We start from the raw sequence: 16,395 nt of genomic DNA on the forward strand, positions 1-16,395 counted from the left end.
ATTAAATTATAGGTTCAACCCTATTGGAGCTCTAATAAAACTATTGTTCACTCGGTTGGTGAACTTTCACAGCGCCACCTTGTGTTAAATGTAGTCATGAATGCAAAAAACTGTAAAATAGATAAGACTGTAAGACATAAGTTGTTGTGGATAAAATATAAAATTATTATGTGCAGTTCTCCAAAGCTTTGAGTGAGTGTGGACACAAACCACATTTAATTGAAATGCACAAAAGTATGCAAATAAATTTATTATTTAAATTCAATTTCAAAACTACTTTTGCTAATGTTAAAATTTTTTGTTGTGCTTATGTCAATAGTAGCCATAAGCAAAGCTTTCACATTGTTATTGAACAAAAATGATCTTTGTCATGTGCTGTTGTTATCTGCTCGTTTCACACTGGTATCAGAGTATTCTGCAGTCGTTTATTTCCGACTGCAACGTTCTCACTTGATTTTATCATTGAAATTACTTTCTCGAAATTGAAAACTTGTGCGAGTCCACAGAATACAGAATAAAACCAATAAGCGTCATCAACGATAAAATAAAATGCTCGTATCTAAATTAGTTTCCGTTGCGTCGTTGTTTTATTATTATTAATCACTTGAACTAAGTTAACAAAGCTCTGTCACATTAGGTCAGTTCCTTTAATTAGCCACACTCGAGTAAGTAATTCACTACAAATTTAACACTCGTTGGCCCACAAGGGCTTTGCAGACGGGACAGTAATGATCGGTCGACTTGCAGGTATCCATGCAATACGGTATACAAACACAAGGCCAGCACCTATTAAAAGAGAGAGCGATAGAGAGAGAGAGAGAGAGAGAGAGAGAAAGAGCGATTAGATAAAATATTGTGTATTCGTGTCTTATTCGTCGTTTAGTCGTTTAGATTGTGAGCTTTTATACTGTTTTGTCAGCACAATTGTCAAACATTTTGTGGATTGTATCATATTCAACAAATGATTGAAGGTTTTCTAGATAACAATATAATTAATAGTGACTAAGAAGTGTTTTACTCATGAGGCCAGAGGGCTTACTTCGGTACTAATATCTTACCCAATTAGGCATAAGCCCATGGCCCACATGTGCGTTGTTAAGGTGGGCGCCTTGTGAATCGTGGTGACCACATCGTTTTGGCAGAATGGGCAACGTAAGAATTGCGGATCCGTGCCAACGGGCACTAAGGGTCTTGTGTGTGTTGTGTGTATGACAACCGTGGTTGGGCCCGACTGCTGTGCCATAGGCGGATAGAGCGGCGGCTGTGTTGGTCCACCAGGATACGGCTGATAGGTCTGCGCTGGCGTAACACTAATCGGCGGCTGAGTCGATGCAATCGGTGGCAGTGTCTGCTCCTGCGGCATTGGTTGCTGTGTGTATGGAGGTGGATCCGTTTTTTCCATGACTGTTCTGTGATATCTTCTGTCAGTGAATGTCTTTATTATTATCCCAGCGAAAACCAAACTATTCAGTTTGCACTTTATTGTTCTAATAAATTGGCTATGCAGAAACTGAACATTGTTAATAGTAATCAGTATGACCAATAAAAATTATCTATAAATATTTACTGATAACGAACGATAACATAAGTATTGAAGCGGTGTTGCTGATAGGGATTATCGGTAAATAGCTTCTGGTAAAAGAGGGATTTTTTGTTATCTTTTTACTATAATGATATATTTATGTAAGTGTTCGCGATTAAACTGAATTTATATTCTATTTGTACAAGCGTCAAAAGCTCCTTTCTGATGAATGCATAATAAAAAGAATTTATTATAATTTCGTGTTCAATTATTTTATTTACACCAATTAAGTGATTCGATAAAATATTTATATATTTTAATTTTCAGAAACATTTTTTTTGTAGTCTTTGGTTTTATACAGGTACCATATCACTTTACTATATATCTTATGACACATATTGTTTTATTTTTAGTCTAAGTTAGCTAATCGAAAATAAACAATTTCTAGTTATAGAGGGTTGTTGGGCTAGCTTTCGTATGTGCCAATGTAAGCTCCGCAATTGGGGCAGGAGTGTTCGGCATTCTGACACGAGTCAATGCAGTAGGGCACACAAACACAGGGCCAGCATCTGCAAAGCAATGAAAGTCCATTATAAAAAGACAGATAAGGAACGCCGCATGATTCATCGGCGAATGAACGAGCGCTGATTGCGCACTGATGATCATTTGTGATTTGTGAACTTACAGGAATAGGCACAAGATCAAGGCAAAGCAATGTGTACGTCCTGTGGGCTGACGCTTCACAGTGGTCAGGATATTGGCATGACAGGAGGGGCACTGAACCTGCGATGGATGACTCCCGATGGGCACCACATTCGATGTGGTTGTTGTCTGTATAATTACTGGTCCTCCGGGCTGGTAGGTCTGCGCTGGTGTATATCCCTGACTCATGTTGCCTAAGAATCGTTTGTTAAGTGTTTAACCGAACGGTTTGAACGTTTTCTTTCAACTGAAACCTACTTTGTGTGTTGGCCAATTGAGTTGTCTCATTAATATATAGAAATGCGTTATCTTGTAATGTGCGCCATAACTGATAAGCATAACAAAAAGAGACAAACAGACAGATAGAGAGAGAGAGAGAGAGAGGGAGGGAGAGAGAGGGAGGGAGAGAGAGAGAGAGTTAAAGTTATAGAGACGGGGATTTTGTACGATTAGTCTGTTATTATTACGTTCAATTTGAGAGTTGAGTCATCGCTATAGTAGCCATACGAACAATTGCGAATTATCCGTTAGTTAAGTATTTACAACTAGCATTGATATAAAGCTGACTAATTCTTAGTTAATATATTTCAAAAACTGCTGATAAGCATTGAAAATATGTTGGAATCCTCTAATCGACAGACAGCTGTCGATGATTAATATGGGATAGGGCAAGGTATATTTCCATCATATTGCAAGATTATATCTTAAGAAATTATAGCTATTATCGAAGGTGTGCCCTTTGATGCCCTTTTACAGATACTTATTGACCCAAAGTGAAAAGAAGTCAGCCAGGGAATTGACACTTTTTACAGGGCTCCAGATTTCTGGTAAATAAGTCTCAGAAAGTACAAATTACAAAGTTCATCTAGGTATTCAGCAACTTGCATATGCAACTTATTCACTAACTTTTCCCAACTTTTTAAGTCAAGTCTTCCTCTTCAGAGATCTCGTAATCTGAGATAGCTTTGTGGACTGTACTAATAAAAGATAATAAAAGTTGTGATCCACAAAACATTAAGTATTTATTTATTATTAGTTAGTATGCCGCTTAAAATATGAAGACATTTTTTAATCTATAATTGATTCTCATTTCTTTATTGAAATAAATACGTGATCTATCTTGACTACAACAAATACATTTATTTGTATATAGAGCGAAAGTGTTTTAAAAAATACAATAAAGAATAAAGTTCTCAAAAATTCCAAGGGAATACTGTGCGATAAAAGTTGTTGCAAATAATAATAATAGTTATTAATTTGATATACTCGTATATTTACAATCTTTTCGTTTCGCTTAGTCAACAATATTATAATTCGTTCAGTGTGAAGATATATAGATCAAATATATATATATATATATATATATATATTAATTGTCGTAGGTGCCTATATAGGAGCTGCAGTTGGGGCAGTAATGATCGGCATTCTGGCAGGAATCCATGCAGTAGGGCAGGCAAACACACGGCCAACAGCTGTAGAAGAGAGGAGAAATGTTTTTCATTATTAATGAATTTACAAACTGATGAAAATATTATCCAAAATTGCGCATACAGAGCAATAACTAGTTCAGCAAGTGAATAGCTTTTATAGTTTTTATGAGCAAGTGTTTTTGAGCTACTTTGTAAATATTGTATAAATATATTTGTATGAATGATGACTGGCCTTACATTCTAACGTATACAAGTATTTGATAGCGCCTGCAGAAGTGTTTTTTTTAACTATTTAGAAAAGTACTCCAATAAAACCTTTTTTCTCATTGAAATATGGCATTGTGGCAGTTTAACGCAGTTGTTTTTCCTACGTTATCTCACTGAACTCCACAGCCAGTTGAGATAACACACACACACACACACACAAACTCCGACACACGCACACATTCTTATATATACAACTACAATCACAAAGATAAGCGTCTGGTTTGAGCGAATGTCACTTTGTTGTATACGCTTCACATAGCAATTGATATTGTTTGAAGTGATTCATCTGTCCACCCATATACTTACATGAACAGACAGAGAATGAGGGCCCAGCAATGGGTGCGACTGGAGGGTGTACTCTTAACGGTGGTCACCACCTCCGCCTGACAGGATGGGCAGCGGATGCGCGTTGGTCCACTGCCAATGGGCACCAAATTCGATGTGGTCGTCGTCTGTATGATCACCGTGGATTGTTGCGGCGGCTGTGGCATAGGGGGATAGAGGGGCGGCTGTGTGGGCCCAGCCGGATACGGCTGATAGGTTTGTGCGGCAGTAAAACCGGGTTGAGGCTGCGGCATTGCGCTATATGGCGGCGGCTGCTTGCTGTCCATATTGGGTTCTTGTGTCTTACTGATGACTCTGTTCGCCGGACTCTCGCTCAACTGCACGACTTGCGGGCTGGCGTTCAACTGAGGCCTGCCAGAATACTGTTGCCCGACTATACGAATAAGCCTATAGCTGCGAGCAAAAATTAGGCGTATCTTATCAGTTGATTTGCTGTTTTGGTTCCCTTCTCTGCGATTATCTGGCAAACACCTTGCCACTTTGTTTGGCAAATTAGTGCAGTTAGTTAGCTTGTTTCCGCTTACCTATACTTGCTTTTAAATGTATATTTATTTAAAGATCAGTACGAATGCAGCCATGATTCACAATTCTGTGACGTCTCCTCACATTTGAGCTGAGCTTTTGTTTCGCTCGAAGGGAGCTGGGTCTGAGTATTTCACAACAATGATACACTTAACGTGTTATAAAAAGCTAAACATATATATTATTAATTAGCCAGCGATAAATTGCAGTTGTGCACAGTGACTGACTGCTTACTACTCTGTTTTATATAAAAGCTTAATAATTATTGAAGTGGGAGAAGAAGAATGTGTGCCTACCAATAATATTGTTATTGTCATTCAATATTATAGTCTACAAAATGTATTTTGGTAACTAAATTTTTATTAAAGAGATATTTAGCAAGGGGTTTCCAACAAATTTGCTCTATTTATCTTTTCAGACAGTTGATTTAAAGACATAATTAAATTGTGACATTAAGCCCAATCGACCCGTTTCCCCCTTTTTGCAACAGGGCATTGCAAGATCTCAGAATAATCTAATTATAACGACTAAGGTATCACTAGGAAATAGGTCTTAGCAATTGACGTCATAGCTTCTCAAATATTTAACTAAAAGCTTAAGTGATAAAACAGCTTAAAACATATTCCTTTATATTAAAAAGCGATCGATACGAACCAAATACCAAACCTAAAGCGCGGCTCAGACACTGACAATAACAATAAATTATTTATTGATGGACACTGACAAGCAATAATTTTGCTTATCAGCGCAACTGTCTCTTTGAAAAGAGAGACAGTCTCAAAACGTTAGCCAAGCAAAAGCTCACACACGCGACCCACGCAATAAATATATATTGTGAATGGGTAGGCAGAGCTTTCTGATATTAGTGAAAGCTTTTCTTATAGCGTTTGACTTTTTCAGTCCACCTTGGCGCTTTCAAGTTCAAGCGTTCAACAGTCGAGCCATGAAAATAATGTTAAGCAAATACGAGTTGGCTGTGATCAAAACGAAGAAAATAAAAAAAAGACAGCAACAGAAGAAATAACAACTGGTTTTCAAAATTACACACTCGGTACTAGACAAACATTTTGCAAATGTTTTTGTTTTAAAAAAATTTGTATTGTACAATAACCCAAATTAAAACTCAATAAGAAACACTTGCCGCTGCCAACAAGCTGCACAGTTATTCGAAATGAGCCGGCAACTGAAGTTCAGCATCCAATCGCCAGAGGGTGAAGAGTTCCACTCGGATCTGGTGGAGATCAATTTGAATGGTAGCCGCGGTCAAGCGAAACAGCAATCGGCCCAGGCGCTGGACGAGCTGCTCCAGGGAAGAACGCTGCCCACGCATCGCGGCTATCCCTATGGCTATGGGGACACAGATGACGAACCGGACTTCTACTTTTGCAAGAAGTCCAATTCGACTGGCCAGCTGGCCGAAAAGGTTTCTCCGCCCCCACCAGTAGCCACCAATATCAGCTGCCTGCGGCAAATGTATTGTCCCGAATGCCACGAGCGATTGCACGAGCAAGGGGTTCGCCTGGAACGACTTATAACCCTGTGGTGAGTATGGCTGCATATCCATAGGGCAGGGCATGCTCGCAGCTTATACTAACTGTTTAAATGTTGTCTAATTGAATGTTGCTGCTGCAGCTGCTTTGCCATGCTGCCCATTTATCCATGCTGCATGCGACGCTCCAAAGACGACTGCAAGGTCATTTGTGGCAAGTGCGGCTACTTGCTGGGCTCCTGGAAGCGACAGTGAAGCACTCCGCATGCTCTCTGCTTTTGCTCCTTTACCCACGTTATTCGTTCAAATTGTTTGTTATTTTGCGTTTTGTTTTGTTAGTTTTCAAGCATCTATTAACCTTGTGATGCGTGGGCAATCCACAATTTATTGTTTATTTGTACACCCTGCACGCATTACGAATTCTTCAAATGGGTATACTGTTTGTATTAGTTAGACAACTATATTTGCTAACCCATAATAAACGAATATGTGTACAGAAGGCTGTAGAGTATAATAGTAGTGCTCTTTGAAAACTTTTAGGTGGTTAAAAAACAAAGGAATTTTCCTTTGAATGGTAAATTTATTGCTGACGATATATTTTATGAAACAATAAATTTTAGCTCCTAAATATTACAATTTTATAAAAAAAAGATGTGATATATCAAAAAGAAAAACTGGTTGGGATTGTGTGTGTGTGATTTTTTTTATAGGTATATCAAGAAGAACAAATGTATTGATGCCAATTGGAAGTGGACACAGGGTATCGGCTAGTCGGGCACCGCCAGATACAGCACTCTTGTTTGCTATTGAAGAAGCGCGTGTAGCGAGAGTGTGAAAGATCCAGTACTTGCTCTCTTTTCTGCTCTTCTCTCTCTGTCTCGCTGTCTCTGTCTCTCTGCGAAGTGGCTATTATTGTATTGCCTGCTTCTGTGCCCAGTCGCAATGACAAGCGCGTCGAATATGTTGCATGATCTGGAGCAGGACGCAGACACTGTCTCTGCAGCGACTGCTACGCTGGAGGTAGCCTTGGAGGTGGATGAGGAGCAGAAACCGCAGTTGCGCTTCTACAGCGTCGGTCCGAGCACCTATCGTGTCCGGTGTCCCTTGTGCCAGCAGCGATCCCGCTCCGAAACGGTGCAAATGACCGGCGCTTTGGGCCAGCTCAGTTGTCTGCTCTCCGTTTTGTCCTGGTAAGCAATGGAAGTTTAAACAGCCAACAGTTATATTTATATTAACTCATATTTGCAGTTGTTTTCCCATCTTTGCACTGAGCTGCGTTTACTCCTGCCTGCAGAGCCGTCTGAAGAGTAAGCGCGTCTTCTGCAGCAGCTGTGGCGGTCATTTGGGCTTCCATTGGCGCCCCATTTAGTTATCTGTTACTGTTTCACATTTTAGACATATTTTTGCAGGTGTCTCTATATTATAAATAAACGCCGTGCGCAGCTGTTGCCAATTTTCAACATTTTCTTTTTTATTATAAGTATATACTCATATTTCGATGAACGCCTCTTGATTTCGGTTAGATTTTTCCATTGCTGTGCTTGTTGTTGCCATTTTCATCAAGGCAGCACGCTCTATCCCATTTTCATCAAGGCAGCACGCTCTATCCCATTTTGTCTCTCTGTCTCTCTCTCTCTCTCTCTCTTTTTCTCTCTCTATTTCACTCTCTCCTTGAGTTTGGCGCCATTAAATTTGCTTTGGCATTTGGGGAGCATCTCTTTTCGCCTTTTTAGTTGCTCTGCGCCCGTCATTGTCATCAAATGGCTATGGCCAGCATTGAGAGTCTGGACGGCAGCGCCTGTGATTTTGGCGGTGTCTCGGCGGTTCCACTGGTGGGTCATCTGCCCACGGACCCCTTAGAGTTTGTCTGCCCCGCCTGCCAGCAGCTGCAAACGAGTCTCGTGGAACGCGAAGCGGTCACTAACCTGCAGAAGATCGCCTGCACCCTGAACTGGTTACTTTGCTGGTAAGTATCTTAAATAGTCTATATATCTATATAATATTTATATTTACACCTCATATTTGCTCAGCTCTCCCATAAAATGGAATGGTCGGCATGATATCAATCATTATTGCAGCACCTGCGGCTGTTTCATTGGACGCCACATCTCGTTGAGTTGGTATAAACGCGCCCTGTTTCGAATGCAGCGCTCCGAGGTGGAGGATAATGGACGCTGGCAGCGTTTCCGCAAGGTGGAGAAGGAGCAGCTGGATGAAAAGAAGCTGGGCAAGCAGCGTGCAGCGCTCAATCAGAACTAGAAGCGAAATCAATTACTTAAAGCACAATTTGTTACACATATAAAATTAAGTTTTTAACAAATCAAAAGATTAACATATATTTTTTAAATTTAAATTATTTATGAAATTATTATAAATAAAATCACAGTTTAAATTTAACTCGAAGAATTTTTCTGTTTAATCAAACACTTTGAACTTTTATCATTTAACGGTTTTAACGGTTTAAATTACTTAGCAAAAGGTAAATGCTACAAAACACTATTTAAATTAAATAACTATTCTGTTTGATAATCCAAAAGCTGAGATCTATAAGAGTCAACGTCAAAGCTCGCTAAGCAGCCTTTTGTCAATTGAAAAGCGTCGCTCTTTAATTTTCGCTCATTCACGACAAAACGTGCTTTTCGTGAAGTGAAAAATCTTATCGCGCCAAAGCAATTACAAAATTAATGATAGACCACCCGGTAGTTCAGTGTTATTTCAGCTTTTGAACTCGCAAGAGAATGAACTCATTTGTTCAGTGTGCCGAGGAATTTCGTCTGGAATAGAGCTGCAATATGTATTTGATATTGCTGGTGACGATATCGCTTGCATTGCTTGTGAATTACTTAAGACGCATTTACACCCACTGGCAGCGAGAGGGCATAGAGGAGGAGCCAGCTAAGTTTCCGTTTGGCATCTTGGATGCGCTCGTTAAACGCCAGCGAAGCTTTGGAATCATCGTTAGCGATGTCTACGAACAACACAAATCCCAGATTGTGGGCATCTATATGATGCACAAGCCGACCATATTGGTGCGAGATGCGCAATTGGCTCGTCAGGTGATGACCAGCGAATTCAATAGCTTCCACGATCGGGGTGTTTATGTCGATGAGAAACGCGATCCGCTGTCGGCGAACCTCTTCAATCTACAGGGTGCTGCATGGCGCAATCTACGCAATAAACTGACGCCCTCGTTCTCGTCGGGTAAGATCAAGGGCATGTTCAGCACCATTGATGATGTGGGCGACAGACTGGTGCAGCATTTAATGGGTCTCATTGAGAAGGCACCAAATGATCCAATCGAAATTAAACAGAAGCTCACAACCTATGCAATTGATATTATTGGCTCAGTGATATTCGGTCTTGAGATTGATAGTTTTACCAATCCAAAGAATGAGTTCCGTGCCGTCAGCGATTCCCTTCTGGTAGAGGATGGAATTTTGATCAAGATGCACAATATGGCTTCGGTAATATTTCCACCGTAAGTAGACAACTCCACTCCCACCTGGCAATCTATCTCTCATGCTCTCCTTAACAGGGTTGCCAAGCTCATGAATCGTTTGGGCTTTGAAAATAAAGTTATGATCAAGTTGCGGGACATTATGCAGCACACAATTGAGTTCCGGGAGCGTCACAATGTCGTCCGTAAGGATCTGCTCCAATTGCTGATTCGCTTGCGCAATACGGGCAAGATTGGTGATGATGATGACGAAGTGTGGGACATTGAGACAGCACAGGAGGAACTCAAGGCCATGTCCATAGATAAGATTGCCGCCCAGGCATTTCTATTCTACATAGCTGGCTCGGAAACAACAGCAGCTGCATCAGCCTTCACGCTCTACGAACTTGCCATGTATCCTGAGCTGCTGAAAGAAGCACGCGATGAGTTGGATGTTGTTATGGAACGCCATAATCTCAAGCCAGGCGATAAGTTCACCTATGAAGCGGTGCAGGATCTAAAATTCTTGGAGCTGTGTATATTGGGTAAGTTTCTTTACGGTAACGCTGGGCCAAGATCAAGCACCAATTCATAATTTTATCTTTTTTAACAGAAACTATTCGAAAATATCCTGCACTGCCTTTTCTGAATCGCGAATGCACTAAGGACTTTCATGTGGATGATATGAACTACACTATCAAGAAAGGCACGCCGATTTTGATCTCGCTCCTTGGCCTGCATCGCGATCCCGCCTACTTTCCGAATCCCATGGACTACGACCCCCATCGATATGATGCGGACAATATGAACTACGATCCGACAGCATATATGCCCTTTGGCGAGGGTCCCAGGCACTGCATAGGTAGGTCGATTCCACAGACTAGTCATGCATCCTTATTTAACAACCATTTCCTCTGTTCTGACAGCGTTGCGCATGGGCAAGGTTAATGCCAAGGTGGCTGTGGCTAAGGTGCTGGCCAACTTTAATTTGATACCAGCTCCACGCAAGGAAATCAAATTCCGCTTTGATCCTACCCCGGTACTGATGCCTGAGGGGGGCTTGAGTGTGCGTCTATCAAAGCGTGCCTGAACATTTATTATACAATATAATATATATGTGCTTATGTGTACAATAACTTTGTAAGTTCAATGAATAATAAATTCAAAACGATATTAAAAGAAATTACGTATTTTGATTAAAAATAAAACGATGCACATGTAGACAAGTTTGTTTTGATAAGCTATTCTAAATACAAGAGTCATCTGATTCAGGGTCTATGTTGGCCCATGAGGGGGCTAAAGTTGCGTTTCTCGAAGCGTGTATAGAGGAAAAAAAACTAGCATAATTTAACAAAAATCTGAAAGCATTTCTGACAGCTCAAGTTGATTTTTCTGTTTGTATAAACCAAATACAATATATATGTAAGTTGTATATGCATGAATGTATACATATGTATCTGGCAGATATTCTATCGATAGTATTTCGTAATGTGTGACGCTGAGAAATGTTTCACATTTGTTAGACAAATAAACAATAAGCAATTTGTTTGTTGCTCTCTGCTCTTTTGGCTGCTGGTTCTGCTTGACATGCCACACATAAAACAGCTCCAGCCCAACGCTGATGACATCATAAATATAGGTATGCGTTCCAACTGAGAGAGAGCAACAGCACACGCTCTGGTTCCCGATCACGCTCTCGATCTCACTCTCGATCACGCTCTCTCTGCTCTTTCGCTCTGCTCTGGTTTTGTGTTTTGTCTGACCCGCCAGTTACAATGGAGACGCAGACGTTGCAGATCAAACTGCTGCCGGCACAGACGGCCGAGGAGCGTGCGCGCAACATCATAGCCAATGTGGTGGTCGAGGGTCATCAGGCATCGCTGGTGCCCTACATGGATGAGCATGAGCATGAGCCTGAGCATGAGAAGATTACGCTACTCACACAGTTAGATGCTACACCTGCTCCCGCGGAGCCACGATTGCGCTACTATTCGGCAGGACCATCCACATATAAGCTGCTCTGTCCGTTGTGCCGTGAGAGAAGCGATGCGGCAGTGATGCGTGCTGCCGGCTGCAAGGATGTCAGCTGCTGCCTCAGTCTGCTCTCCTGGTGAGCCCATCAGCTGACACACGAGAGTTTCTTAAGAGTTTCTAATCTCTATTTATTTTTGCTCAGCGTTATCCCCATCTTTTGGATATGCTGCGTTTGCACCTGGTGCGGCTGCAATCGCGAGTGGACCAACAAGGGCGTCTATTGCAGCCATTGCGGTGGTAAACTGGGCATCCAGAGCAAGTCCGATTAATTAAATCAAATAAATGTCACGCATACGTTTTTGTGAATTAACTCTGAGTTTTGGTTTGTCCACAAGTTAAGAATATAATTTATTTTATTTATTTATTAATCCATTGCTTTTGGTATTACTCGATTATAAATAATTTTCCCAGTAACTTTGCCGAATAAATCGAATAAATAATAATATTTTAGAATTGAGTATTGAGAGAACAAGTTTTCCACCTGAAATTATTTGCATTTCATATTCAAATTTCAAAGTGTGCGTGGATTATGAAATCTACTCCAAAAATACAAAGTCTATTCGCATGATTATTATTCAGATTAAGAGCTGTTCTGTGGCAAAGATATCAATTATTAAGGCAATGAGGCTGAGTGCTGTGAGTTCAATTAAAATGATATAAATGCCATACATAGATTGTTCTAATTCTATTACGCATCTAACTCAATTAAAGACGCACACTAAATCAGCACTCGCTCTAATTCTCATTCTCACTCTCTGGCTCTTGTTGTGCGCTCTCTCCCTCTCTCTCTATCCCTCTCTCTCTCTCTCTCATTGCTCTCACTCTCTTGCTGCTGTCGAAACAGGTTGCCCCTTGTCGTTGGCCATAGTACGCATTTAGTGTAGCATTTTGTTCAGCTATGGCGACAACAAATGTGGAGGAGCAACAGCTGTCGGCCAAAGCCAAAGCGCTCGAGGTGCAAAAGGAGCGCAATATCTATGATAACTTTGCCACACCACTCGCTGGAACTTTTCTCAATCTGCCGCAAGAGTCCGTCGTGCTAAAGTGCCCCGCCTGCGGCATTAAAGATCAGAGCGTCATTGAAAACGATCTTAAATGGTGGGCCAGTGAGATCAATCGTATCGTTGGTTGCCTTTTCGTGTATGTTGCATACCATGCTGACCAAATGCTTATAACTGATCGATTTTTGTACATTTTTTCATAGAACCTTTTGCTGCTGCTGCTGCATGGACTATATTGTGCCCTGCAAGCAAACCGATCGCAGCCATTATTGTGGCAACTGCGGCTGCTACTTTGGGCGTGCCATGAAGCCACGTGCCCCACTCAAAATCAAGGCGAGCGCCAGCAAATAGCCATCCAAAAACCATATACACTATTACAAACAACACAGAGATCACTCTACACATTAGCTCATCACAGTGGTCGCTCGACAACTGGTACGCTTTGTCTCAGAGCTGATTCTAATTTGAGTTTCTATACAAAAAAAAAATTGTGTACTTTAAATGTTACATATTGTTACATATTAAAAATGAAAACCAAAAAAAAATTTAATTTAAAATTTTGGAAAATAATAATAATAAATTATTCAATAACAATAAATCATCATATCGACTACAGTCATATTTTAAAATTTAATTTAAAAGAATTAAAAAGTCGAAGATAATATAAAATTTAAATTAAAATTTCTCTACAAATGCTCGCAGTAATTTCTAAAATTCCCTGTTATCCAACGGATAACAGATTTTTAAAATATAAATTCTATATTCAAATTGCAGTACAAATGCTCGTACTAATTTGTTAAAGTTCTCATTGCGCAGCGACTACTGTGGCTTCTATCTCTTGACTCGTCAATAGATTTTCTAATTTTCCACACGCATATTTTAAATATTTTCGCTGCAAATTAAAGAGCTCTGAATCTATGCTACGCGAAAGCTCTCCAGACCAGCTGCTCAGTATCCATTGGCACGCGGTGCGAACAACACAGCATTTGCTCTCAATTCGAATCTGACACTGAAGAACAGCATGTCTGAGGAAACTAGGCCCGTTTACTTTGCCGTTGGGCCCAATGTACGAGAGATCAGCTGCCCTTACTGCAAGGTGTTGGCGAAGACGCGTCTGGTGCGCTCCTGGCTACGTTGCTGCACCAAACGACATCATTGTGGCGCCTGTGGGGAATACCTGGGCGTCTACAGACGCCCCCAACTCTGAGACACTTCTCCAAACAACATTATGACATATTGCAAGCAATAAATAGATGCTGCTGTTCATGATTTTCATGTGTGTTTTCTTGTTACTCACGAGAGACTAAACATTGCTCTCTCTCTCTCGCTTACCTCTCTCTCTCTCTCTCTCTCACACACTCTCTTCGTGTTTTTCTCTCTCTCTTGATTGGGGTTTCATACGTCTGTTGGGGCGTCGCTGGTTTCAGTTACGCATTGTACGGCAAAGCGCGCACAGCAACATGACCAACGTGGAGCCGCAAGTGATTTCCATTAGCATATCTAGCAGCAAGCCCAAAGTGGGCTACCTGAAAACTGAGTCCACCAGGGTCAATTGTCCCGCCTGCGAGCACTTCGAGATGAGCATTGTGGAACACGAGGTGGTCACCTCTCTGCAGTGGCTGCTGAGTTTAACCAAGCTATTGTAAGTTGAACTACAGTGGGTAATAAAAGCATTGGCACAAAACAACTTTTTTAAGGAAAAATATATCAAAAGTGTGCTGTCATAAACTTTGAAAATAGAGCTGTGCCGATACTTTTTTATCTCTCTGTGTATACTGGGAATATTCTTAATTAAAGTGTACTTTAAAATACTTAGTTGAAAATATATTTTTGCCACTTGTTAATTTGATAGTAGACTAATTAAAGTTTATAAATTATTTTGGCACACTTTTATGTCATATTCATAGATCAGTAGTTAGACTAGACTTTTATGATTGAATTTTCTTTTCAACATTTAACCAAAAGTTCCAAGCGGAAGAAACGGGGTTCGAAGTTTCCAAGTAATACCAATCACGTTTGCTAAATAGAATGCTCAAATGAAGTAAAAACTACACTCGATAGTGCTTATTTTAAACATTATAAATTTATTTTATTAAGTAACCTACATAATAAAAATATACCATTCTATCAGCATATGTAAAGCCCAAATATGATTTATAGCAAGAAGTGGTCTGGACGTGTGGATATCAATCATTATTGCGCTCACTGCGGCTGTTATATTGGACGCTATGTGCCCATTGGATGCTACGAGCGCTGTATATCAAACTCGGCGCGAAAACAGGCAGTCGTGGATGAAATGCGGCTAAAGACGAAACCAAAGGATTGCGCTGTGCGTGCACAAAAGTCGAGGGAAAACATACTGGCCAAACGGGCCGAGAAGCGTGCCCAGAAGCAGACCCAACTCCAAACACAAACGCAATGATGCATTCAAAATAAATAACAGAATAAAAGTTTGGAGTCCGTATTTGATACAATTATCGACTCGGTGGAAATAATCGTTAACAAATATGGTTGCGGTCTTGGCTAAGACAGATTTTAACGACACAACAGAAAACACGAATAAGCTTTTGATGTGCACTTTATAAATATATATTTGAAACGAATTTGCGCATATATCCAATCTATTAAATTTTGGGATGAATCCTTTAAGTTGACCTAATTGCCCACAAATTTGCTATTGGGGCGTATGCAATTCCGCTCGCGATCGTAAATGGCCAGGAAAGTCTTGCAATTGGAGCAGTGGAGATATTCACGATTGTCGCCCGTGCTGAAGCAAGGCAAAAAGCAAAAAGGCCAAAAACTGGACACACAGCAAGAGGAGCAGTCGGTGCTCGCATAGAACTCAGAACTAGTCATGATCAGTGGTCTGCGCTTGCAGCCACAGTTGGGACAATAAATGCAGCCCTCGACGGGAATCCAGCGTTCAATGGAGCAGCGATAGTATTGACGTCGATTTTTCTCCTGAGAGTCAGCCGCCTTCGGCCTTTTCGATTTCGACGACTTCTCAAATTTTTTATCCCCGTTAGCGTCCTTTTGGCTGCTGCTGCGCTGTTTACGCTCCAAATCTGCCATGAGATAGGTTTATCGGGGAATAATCCTGGAATACATACTTTGAACTACTTACAGCGTTCAGCTTTGTCGGCCAGTTCCTCCTCTGACAACCCTGTCATTCTGCTAATCTCCGAGACACGTTCCTGGCTTATGCCATGATCGGCGGCCAACTTGTGTAGCTTTGTCACCTTATCGTTAGTATCGTCAAGCATCTCTGGATGATCCTTCTGCACGTGACGCACCAGACAACTGGTATCATAGCGAGAGCATTTGACTATCTTGAGGCATTTGAGGCAACGTAGATACTGCACATCGGTTGGTTGTGTTGTTGACATTATATAAGTTATTTGTAAGTGATATGATTTCACTCTTTGAAAGTAACGCACATTTTTAAGATAAATGTACGTTGTGTATCAAGAGTCAGAAAAGTTATGAGTTTATATTTACCAGGTCTGACAGCAATGCCATGTGTGTTTTACATTCAGCACAGTGGGAAAAAAATTATAAATATATAAATATATATATCCGTAAGTATATATAGCCATATTTGAAGAACTTATTTTAGCTCCTCTTGGCTTTTTATTTTTGTTTAAAAA

At 40.7% G+C, this 16,395-nt stretch overlaps 12 protein-coding genes across 13 annotated transcripts; 8 read left to right on the plus strand and 4 right to left on the minus strand.

Moving 5' to 3' along the window:
• Positions 1 to 564: 564 nt before the first annotated feature.
• Positions 565 to 1,450, minus strand: LOC116804992 (lipopolysaccharide-induced tumor necrosis factor-alpha factor homolog). Its single transcript, XM_032734440.1, has 2 exons — positions 1,059 to 1,450; positions 565 to 786 (listed from the first exon to the last, which is right to left on the minus strand). The coding sequence occupies exons 1-2, from the start codon at positions 1,400 to 1,402 to the stop codon at positions 678 to 680; spliced, it is 453 nt and encodes a 150-aa protein (XP_032590331.1). The 5' UTR covers positions 1,403 to 1,450; the 3' UTR covers positions 565 to 677.
• A 366-nt stretch (positions 1,451 to 1,816) lies between these two features.
• On the minus strand, positions 1,817 to 2,492 carry LOC6560288 (lipopolysaccharide-induced tumor necrosis factor-alpha factor). The gene is made up of 2 exons (XM_001987747.2): positions 2,208 to 2,492; positions 1,817 to 2,091 (listed from the first exon to the last, which is right to left on the minus strand). The coding sequence occupies exons 1-2, from the start codon at positions 2,411 to 2,413 to the stop codon at positions 1,989 to 1,991; spliced, it is 309 nt and encodes a 102-aa protein (XP_001987783.1). The 5' UTR covers positions 2,414 to 2,492; the 3' UTR covers positions 1,817 to 1,988.
• A 984-nt stretch (positions 2,493 to 3,476) lies between these two features.
• LOC6559805 (lipopolysaccharide-induced tumor necrosis factor-alpha factor homolog) lies at positions 3,477 to 4,614 on the minus strand. Its single transcript, XM_001987748.2, has 2 exons — positions 4,228 to 4,614; positions 3,477 to 3,696 (listed from the first exon to the last, which is right to left on the minus strand). Exons 1-2 carry the CDS (start codon positions 4,530 to 4,532, stop codon positions 3,594 to 3,596), a joined length of 408 nt encoding a protein of 135 aa, XP_001987784.1. The 5' UTR covers positions 4,533 to 4,614; the 3' UTR covers positions 3,477 to 3,593.
• A 1,219-nt stretch (positions 4,615 to 5,833) lies between these two features.
• On the plus strand, positions 5,834 to 6,773 carry LOC116805043. Its single transcript, XM_032734812.1, has 2 exons — positions 5,834 to 6,330; positions 6,421 to 6,773. Exons 1-2 carry the CDS (start codon positions 5,960 to 5,962, stop codon positions 6,530 to 6,532), a joined length of 483 nt encoding a protein of 160 aa, XP_032590703.1. The 5' UTR covers positions 5,834 to 5,959; the 3' UTR covers positions 6,533 to 6,773.
• A 431-nt stretch (positions 6,774 to 7,204) lies between these two features.
• Positions 7,205 to 7,722, plus strand: LOC6559806. The gene is made up of 2 exons (XM_032734502.2): positions 7,205 to 7,467; positions 7,526 to 7,722. Exons 1-2 carry the CDS (start codon positions 7,220 to 7,222, stop codon positions 7,644 to 7,646), a joined length of 369 nt encoding a protein of 122 aa, XP_032590393.1. The 5' UTR covers positions 7,205 to 7,219; the 3' UTR covers positions 7,647 to 7,722.
• A 308-nt stretch (positions 7,723 to 8,030) lies between these two features.
• On the plus strand, positions 8,031 to 8,604 carry LOC6559807. The gene is made up of 2 exons (XM_001987750.2): positions 8,031 to 8,243; positions 8,308 to 8,604. Exons 1-2 carry the CDS (start codon positions 8,038 to 8,040, stop codon positions 8,534 to 8,536), a joined length of 435 nt encoding a protein of 144 aa, XP_001987786.1. The 5' UTR covers positions 8,031 to 8,037; the 3' UTR covers positions 8,537 to 8,604.
• A 331-nt stretch (positions 8,605 to 8,935) lies between these two features.
• LOC6559808 (probable cytochrome P450 6d2) lies at positions 8,936 to 10,896 on the plus strand. Its single transcript, XM_001987751.2, has 4 exons — positions 8,936 to 9,755; positions 9,813 to 10,258; positions 10,327 to 10,575; positions 10,640 to 10,896. The coding sequence occupies exons 1-4, from the start codon at positions 9,070 to 9,072 to the stop codon at positions 10,801 to 10,803; spliced, it is 1,545 nt and encodes a 514-aa protein (XP_001987787.1). The 5' UTR covers positions 8,936 to 9,069; the 3' UTR covers positions 10,804 to 10,896.
• A 428-nt stretch (positions 10,897 to 11,324) lies between these two features.
• LOC6560704 lies at positions 11,325 to 12,115 on the plus strand. The gene is made up of 2 exons (XM_001987752.3): positions 11,325 to 11,823; positions 11,890 to 12,115. The coding sequence occupies exons 1-2, from the start codon at positions 11,489 to 11,491 to the stop codon at positions 12,014 to 12,016; spliced, it is 462 nt and encodes a 153-aa protein (XP_001987788.1). The 5' UTR covers positions 11,325 to 11,488; the 3' UTR covers positions 12,017 to 12,115.
• A 515-nt stretch (positions 12,116 to 12,630) lies between these two features.
• On the plus strand, positions 12,631 to 13,286 carry LOC6560705. Its single transcript, XM_032734702.1, has 2 exons — positions 12,631 to 12,887; positions 12,952 to 13,286. The coding sequence occupies exons 1-2, from the start codon at positions 12,646 to 12,648 to the stop codon at positions 13,097 to 13,099; spliced, it is 390 nt and encodes a 129-aa protein (XP_032590593.1). The 5' UTR covers positions 12,631 to 12,645; the 3' UTR covers positions 13,100 to 13,286.
• A 430-nt stretch (positions 13,287 to 13,716) lies between these two features.
• LOC116805053 lies at positions 13,717 to 14,017 on the plus strand. The gene has a single exon (XM_032734841.1). The coding sequence runs from the start codon at positions 13,770 to 13,772 to the stop codon at positions 13,953 to 13,955; it is 186 nt and encodes a 61-aa protein (XP_032590732.1). The 5' UTR covers positions 13,717 to 13,769; the 3' UTR covers positions 13,956 to 14,017.
• A 169-nt stretch (positions 14,018 to 14,186) lies between these two features.
• On the plus strand, positions 14,187 to 15,351 carry LOC6560706. Of its 2 annotated transcripts, none has more exons than XM_001987754.3 (2): positions 14,187 to 14,390; positions 14,909 to 15,351. In XM_001987754.3, the coding sequence occupies exons 1-2, from the start codon at positions 14,209 to 14,211 to the stop codon at positions 15,168 to 15,170; spliced, it is 444 nt and encodes a 147-aa protein (XP_001987790.1). In that variant the 5' UTR covers positions 14,187 to 14,208; the 3' UTR covers positions 15,171 to 15,351. The 2 variants fall into 2 exon arrangements, with proteins under 2 accessions (XP_001987790.1, XP_043070693.1); XM_043214758.1 differs by having other exon boundaries at positions 14,880 to 14,930.
• LOC6560707 lies at positions 15,314 to 16,188 on the minus strand. Its single transcript, XM_001987755.2, has 2 exons — positions 15,873 to 16,188; positions 15,314 to 15,813 (listed from the first exon to the last, which is right to left on the minus strand). The coding sequence occupies exons 1-2, from the start codon at positions 16,132 to 16,134 to the stop codon at positions 15,404 to 15,406; spliced, it is 672 nt and encodes a 223-aa protein (XP_001987791.1). The 5' UTR covers positions 16,135 to 16,188; the 3' UTR covers positions 15,314 to 15,403.
• Positions 16,189 to 16,395: the final 207 nt, after the last annotated feature.

The sequence above is a fragment of the Drosophila grimshawi genome, unplaced genomic scaffold (assembly GCF_018153295.1).
Source record: "Drosophila grimshawi isolate 15287-2541.00 unplaced genomic scaffold, ASM1815329v1 contig_184, whole genome shotgun sequence".
Lineage (NCBI taxonomy): Eukaryota > Metazoa > Arthropoda > Insecta > Diptera > Drosophilidae > Drosophila > Drosophila grimshawi.